General features: G+C 36.0%; 1 protein-coding gene across 1 annotated transcript; it reads right to left on the bottom strand.

Annotated features, from left to right (window-relative positions):
• Positions 1 to 3,248: 3,248 nt before the first annotated feature.
• Positions 3,249 to 6,973, bottom strand: LOC145568373 (F-box/kelch-repeat protein At3g23880-like). Its single transcript, XM_081627801.1, has 2 exons — positions 5,687 to 6,973; positions 3,249 to 3,690 (listed from the first exon to the last, which is right to left on the bottom strand). The coding sequence occupies exon 1, from the start codon at positions 6,873 to 6,875 to the stop codon at positions 5,739 to 5,741; it is 1,137 nt and encodes a 378-aa protein (XP_081483927.1). The 5' UTR covers positions 6,876 to 6,973; the 3' UTR covers positions 3,249 to 3,690; positions 5,687 to 5,738.
• Between the last annotated feature and the right edge of the window lie 588 nt (positions 6,974 to 7,561).

Raw genomic sequence — 7,561 nt, forward strand, 5'->3', positions numbered from 1 at the left:
TAGGGACCATCATAAAAATTTCGGCAATTTTTATTTTCGTGCGAAAAAAGTCAAAAAATTCCAAAATTGAAGGCTAATATCCATGCTTTTTTTAGAAATTTCGAACGTTTCGGGTCCCGATGTCGAAAATAAATAAGATTTAAGAGATATATATCGGTGTCATATAATTCCGTTTGGAACCATATATTATCAATATATGTTGTCATAAATGTTCGTGGTAGACTTGTGTGAATGAAATCGATGCAAGTTGTAAACCGGTAAATTGGCTGTTTAAAGGCAAATTGGATGATTCCACCCACCTAATTGGTCTCCCGGAGGGTATTAGGGGCCATGGTAAAAATTTCGACAATTTTTATTTTCGGGCGAATAAAACTCAAAAAATTCCAAAATTGAAGGCTAATATCCACGCTTATTGACAAATTTTTGAAATTTCGGGGCCCGGTGTTGAAAAGGCTTGAGATTTTAGGGGATACATCTCGGGGTCATATAATGCCGTTCGGAACCATATATGATCATTAGATGTTGTCTTAAATGTTCGTGGTAGGCTTGAATTAATGAAATCGGTGCAAGTTGTAATTCGGTAAATTGACCGTTTAAAGGCAAAGCGGATGGTTCCACCGACCCAATTGGACTCCCAGAGGATATAAGGGACCATGGTAAACATTTCGGCAGTATTTTCGGGCGAAAAAAAGTCAAAAAATTCCAAAATTGAAGGCTAATTATCCACACTTTTTAAGAAAATTTTGGAGATTTCGGGGCCCGTTGTCAAAAAGTCTTGAAATTCTAGGGGATAAATCTCAGGGTAATATAATGCCGTTTTCAACCATATATGATCATTATTTGTTGTCATAAATGTTCGTGGTAGGTTTGAGTTAATGAAATCGGTGCAAGTTGTAAACTGGTAAATTGGTCGTTTAAAGGCAAATTGGATGGTTCTGCCCATCCAATTGGACTCCCGAAGGATATTAGGGACCATGGTAAACATTTTGGCAATTATTATTTCTGGGCAAAGAAAGTCTAAAAATTCCAAAAATAAAGGCTAATCACGGTTTTTGATAAATTTTGGAGGTTATGGGGCCCGGTATCGAAAAGTCTTGAGATTCTAGGGAATACATTTCAGGGTCATATAATGTCGTTTGAAATCATATATGATCATTATTTGTTGTCATAAATGTTCGTGGTAAGCTGGAGTTAATGAAATCGGTGCAAGTTGTAAACTGGTAAATTGGTCGTTTAAAGGCAAATTGGATGGTTCCACCCACCCAATCGGATTACCGTAGGGTATTAAGGACCATGGTAAACATTCGGCAATTTTTATTTTCAGGCGAAAAATAGTCAAAAAATTCATAAATTGAAAGCTAATGTCCACGCTTTTTGAGAAATTTTGGAGGTTTCAGGGCCCCGGTATCGAAAAGTCTTGAGATTTTGGGGAATACATATGGGGGCATAAATGCCGTTTGGAACCATATATGATCATTATATGTTGTCATAGATGTTCGTGGTAGGCTTGAGATAATGAAATCGGTACAAGTTGTAAACCGGTAAATTGGCTGTTTATAGGTAAATTAGATGGTTCCACCCACCCAACTGGACTCCCGGAAGGTATTAGGGACCATGGTAAACATTTCGGCTATTTTTATTTTCGGGCGAAAATAGTTAAAAAAAATTCCAAAATTGAAGGCTAAGATCCACGTTTTTGAGAAATCTTGCAGGTTTCGAGGCCCGATGTCGAAAAGCCTTTAAATTTTAGGGGGTTTAAAAAACTCGAGGTCAAATAATGCCGTTTGAAACCATTTATGAACATTATATGTTGTCATAAATGTTCGTGGTAGGCTTGATTTAATAATAAATCGGTGCAAGTTGTAAACCGGTAAATTGGTCGTTTAAAGGAAAATTGGATAGTTCAACCCACCCAATTGGACTCCCAAGGGGTATTAGGAACCATGGTAAAAATTTCGGCAAGTTTTATTTACAGGCGAAAAAAGTCAAAATTTTCAAAAATTGAAGGTTTATATCCACGTTTTTGAGAAATTTTTGAGGTTTCGGGTCACGGTGTCGAAAAGCCTTGAGATTATAGGGAATAAATCTCGGGGTTATATAATGACGTTTGGAACCATAGGCTTATAGACACCGGGCTTCAAAATCTCTAGATTTTCTACGCTTTTTGGGAAAATTTGGAGATTTTGAAGCCCGGTGTCGATAAGCCTCAAAAATTTAAGGGATATATCTCGGGGTCATATAATGCCATTTGGAATCATATATAATCATTATATGTTGTCATAAATGTTCGTGTTAGGCTTGAATTAATGAAATCGGTACAAGTTATATACCGGTAAATTGGCCGTTTAAAGGCAAATTGGATGGTTCCATCCCCCCAATTGGACTCCCAGAGGGTATTAGGGACCATGGTAAACAATTCGGAAATTATTATTTCCGGGCGAAAAAAGTCAAAAAATTCCAAAATTGAAGGCTATCCACACTTTTTGAGAAATTTTGGAGGTTTCGGGGCCCGGTTTCGAAAAGTCTTAAAATTCTAGGGGATGTATCACGGGGTCATATAATGCCGTTTGGTACCATATATGATCATTATTTGTTATCATAAATGTTCGTGGTAGGCTTGAGTTATTGAAATCGGTGCAAGTTGTGAACCGATAAATTGGTCGTTTAAAGGCAAATTAGATGGTTCCACCCACCCAATTGGAATTTCGGAGGGTATTAGAGACCATGGTAAACATTTCGTCAAATTTTATTTCCGGGTGAAAAAAAATCAAAAAATTCCAAAATTGAAGTCTAATATTCATGCTTTTTGAGAAATTTTGGAGGTTTCGTGGCCTGTTGACGAAAAGACTCGAGATTTAAGGGGATACATCTCAGGGTCATATAATGCAGTTTGGAACCATATATAATCATTATATGTTGTCATAAATGTTCATGGTAGGCTTGAATTAATGAAATCGGTGCAAGTTGTAAATCAGTAAATTGGCCGTTTAAAGGCAAATTGGTTAGTTCCACCTACCCAATTGGATTCCCGGAGGATATTAGGGACCATGATAAACATTTCGGCAATTTCTATTTCCAGGCGAAAAAAGTCAAAAAATTCAAAAATTGAAGACTATATCCACGCTTTTTGAGAAAATTTGGAGTCTTAAGGGCCCCGTGTCTAAAAGTCTTGAAATTCTAAGAAATACATCTCGTGGTCATATAATGTCGTTTGAACCCATATATGATCATTATTTGTTGTCTATGGGAAGGAAGGATTAAAGCTTGATTGATTAATGATATAGGAGGGATACACTTGATAACTTGAGGCTATCACTCTCACTAGTAGCTTGAGGCCACCACTCTCACAATGTGTTTTCACTCAATTTTCTGGATGTCTCCCCCTAACACAAGGTGGTCATAGAAGACCTTGAAGTTACATGTGATACTTAGCTAAATTAGAAAGACATAAATTAACACAAGGAAACTAATTGACTTTCTTTCCTTCTCTTCCTTTTAATTACTTTTGTCCTCTTCTCAATTGGAGCTTCCATAATCCCCTTTAGTGTTTGCTGCTGTTGTTGCTTTTCTTCCCTCTTGGTTGACTTGCCTTCTTCTTGTATAGACCCTTATGGGAGGTTGACTTGGTTGGACACCTTGACCATGTGGATCCGTGACACATTAACTAGTTCAGCTATATATTTCAAGTACCTGCTTAGAGAAACCTATTATAAACCGTTTCAAACATTATCTTTGAATAAATAGTTGAACTAGTTAATGATCCAATTTTTTAATTCAATATGGCATGTACCTCTCTGTAACTATTTTTCTTTTCTACACTCTTGTCTCATCCTCTCAGAGTCTCGGGTGAGCTTCTATATAGGCATCAGTCCAAAATAGTGCCAACAATAAAAGTACGAAAATATGAATTATAGATTGTTCGGCATATGAGCAGCTTTCCTATGCACAGCTTAAACATTCGATGGCAAGCAGATGTGTGTTGCAATTGTTTACTTTAAGTTTACAATGCACAGAAATGTAATCTAAGGAATCAATTACAATCTAGAAAACTTCATGTTTTACACACACACACCTGAATCTTTCACTGGCAACCCTGACAGATATCCCTCCAAAACTTCATGGATTTACATGACTACCTAAAAGTATTCATCAGATGCTTCCTCTTCCAGTTTCTTGTTTGACTACTAGACTATTTTGGAAATATTTGGGATCTGCTTATTGTGGTAAGTGTTGCTATTTTCATGTTTCTCATTTTGGTATGGAGATAATCATGTTTAAAACTTGAAAGTCTTCAACAGAATCAAAGCTTAAGACATAAATCCGCAAATAATTATCTTAGATAGAACCTGTTATCTAAGATACACCATGGGTTTTCATTCACTCATAATGCTCCAAAGCACTATGTGCTAGGTGGGTGATCAAGACTCCGCAGTGAAGACTGATGGGTGAAGATCCAATACTGCCTCAAGGATGTGCTATAACAAACTTCTTACTTGTATCATACTTAACATCTCCCTAGCATAGACTCAGACTTTGGTATTAATTTTTCAGCACAAACCTCCCACGTTCAATTCTACTGATTAGGATCAAATTTGCGTTGAGTATGCTAACACCAAGGCACCAACCTAATTTTCAAGACATGGATAGACACAAATGATGACAAAACTAATTACCATATTACCCTATGTCATATCATTACCCCTGCCAACACTAGAAATAAACAAAAAAAAAAAAGTGGGAAATTCCCTGTTTCTCATGGTGCGAAACAAATTTGTTTCTCATAATGGCATTTTCGTGAATAAATCAACAACTTTTTCATTATTGTGGGCTCCACAATTGAATAAAGTTGTTGGTTTATTTACGAAAATATCATGTGAGAAACAAAATTTGTTTCTCACCATGAGAAATTGGGGCATCCTCAAAAAAAGTATAGAGCCCTAAAAGTTACCACTTAATATTAATGCCACATCCACATGACTGCAACAGATACTAGCATAGTATCATGTACATGAGATTCAAAGCTAAATGCCAACAACCCTTGTATACTTAGTGTATAATAACAACAATCATTATATGATTGTCATATAAACAAGATAGATCACTACGTTGTTTCATATTTCAACAAATATTATACCCTTAACTCCTTATGACTTGCCATACTAATCACATGAAAATAATCTCTTTAAACTATAAAAGTAATCTGTTTAATAGTCAGTCTTCATCAGTTCCATTTGAAGCTTAGGTAGATTTAATTACCACTAATGCAAAAAATATGTTTTAGGCACCTAATAATTTTATTAAAGAACTATGTATTTCAACGATATTCCAATGGATATATAGTAAAAAAACTACCTTATAAAGTGGAGATTTTGCCAAAAAAAAAAAAAAAACTACCTTCATTGATGGTTGATAGATAGTATTCCAGAGGAAATATCCACTTTACTAACCTTTTTTCTTTATTTTGTTTACACATTAACTACACCATCATCAGGTATATGTGATTAAAGGTTATAAGATCCTTTATAAGAACAAGTTCAAAAAAATTCTATATAGAACAACAAAAGCTAGTCTTCCTAAACAATTCATTTTAAAGCATAACAAAACACAATTAATACAATGTGTACTTTACAAATTTCAGAAGATGTAAGTGCAAAAAATAAATCACATGATTAAGAGCAAGTATTACCTGCTCCTGCTGTGACCTTCCAGAATCAGCCATTATCAACCCTTCATCAATTTCATAGGAAAGATGTGAGAGTCTCATCAAAACCTTTGTGCAAAACCAAGCTTTCTACATAAGTCTGGAAAAATATCCAGCTACTCATCATAGCTCTTATTTGGTTGCTTGCAATGTTATAAGACATTGTAATGTGATCGTGAGTGTTGAACAACAAAAACGTATTGCTCTTTTGACTATAGACAATACTTGAACAATCAAACACTCTAGGAGCATCTATATTCGGATCTCCCTTAAACCATAGCCTCCATGGATTATCTCCGCCATCCTTTTCCAAAACCCATATGCAGCTACTTTCATATGACATCATTAAAACTCCCAAGGACTCACCATGAGCAAAAATAAACCTATTAGTGCCTTCTTTCACAGCATCAGGCAGTTGCATAACACTAAATTCTTCAACATCAAAGTCATACAAGTAGAGTTTTGCATTAGCTTCACGATTTCTATCAATCCAATATACCACCCCTCCACAACAAACTAACCCTCCTTCACTCCTAAACCCCGATATAGCCCAACCCGACTTACTCACCGGATTCAGTTTTTCTCTCCAAAGGTGATCAGTGAGTGAGTATACAGCAATCCAGGCATCATCATTAAACCTATGAATAAAAGTCTTAATCGCAAGCACCTTATAATCATTACTAGAAGGGGAAAATCCTAAAGCATAAGCTACAGAACAACGATGAATTCTACTCCAAGGAGTCGCAAAAGGACAATGGGGAATAAACAATGATTTTCTTATACAAGGGTTCCACAATCGAACGGCATTCCTATTGTATCTCAACAAAATCAACCCATTACAGTTTCCAGAAATTGAATGTGGTTCAGGAAATTCAACAAGATCTGAAACCGTAGTCAATGTGTCACTACTACGAATTGTGAATTTACATCCATCGCCTACAGATCTTTCAATTGCTATCAAATGATGACCTAATTTTTGGGGATTTTTGTTGTAACAATTTAGATGCAAAGAAATGAAATTGGAGGAATTAATGAAAGAACACCAGGTTTTACAAACAGACCTGAATTTTAAAAGGGTTTTTGAAGGTAGCCATGTCAAGATCTCCAACAATAATTCCGCCGGCAAATTGTTGTCCCGTGAGAATTCCCCCTCCATTCTACTCAATTCGGCCATTCAACTCATAATTAAGCCAGAGAGATGATGCGTTGTAGAGTTGGTACTCTTGGAGAACTAGTTTTTTTTTGTTTTGTTTTGTTTTTTTTTTTTTTTCTTTCTTTCTTTTTCTTTTTTGGAGTACTAGGTATTTCATTCATTTGACTATTTAAGTAATGGAGTATTGTGTCAAAAAAAAGTAATGGAGTCAATAGTTTTTTTTTTTTTTTTTTCTTCTTTTTTGACAAAGATCAACTCATTAAATAAATAAAAGCATAATTACAACCTAACACTAACAACTGCAAAAACCAACCTAACACTAACAACTGCAAAAACTACCCTGTGGAAAGATACTAAGACAACACACCTAAACCTATCATCATAGAGCGCCTGCCCAAGACTAAAGGAGGAAATACGAAGAGAATCAGAGTACCAGAAAATATTCACAGCACCCCAAATACTACAGAGCCTAGCCAACCAAAAGAATCGTACCACATCCTCAATGCGGACCGAGAGATGCCGAATTAACCATAACATTCGAGATGGACAGAAAACACCAAATAACCTTAATGCAGAAACCCGGAAATAGCACTGGCATCGGAAAACGAGTGCACCCTGTTGCTTTGAAAAAGACCCTTGACACCATTCCACTCTTAGGGATCGAAAAGCAAAGCCGCATCCTAGGAGTCTTGGAACAAACCCAGTAG

This window comes from Chenopodium album, chromosome 11 (assembly GCF_948465745.1).
Source record: "Chenopodium album chromosome 11, dcCheAlbu1.1, whole genome shotgun sequence".
Classification (NCBI taxonomy): domain Eukaryota; kingdom Viridiplantae; phylum Streptophyta; class Magnoliopsida; order Caryophyllales; family Amaranthaceae; genus Chenopodium; species Chenopodium album.

Bases quoted from the DNA above. Each gene is read 5' to 3' on its own strand.
- LOC145568373 (XM_081627801.1), bottom strand. From the start codon at position 6,875: ATGGCCGAATTGAGTAGAATGGAGGGGGAATTCTCACGGGACAACAAT.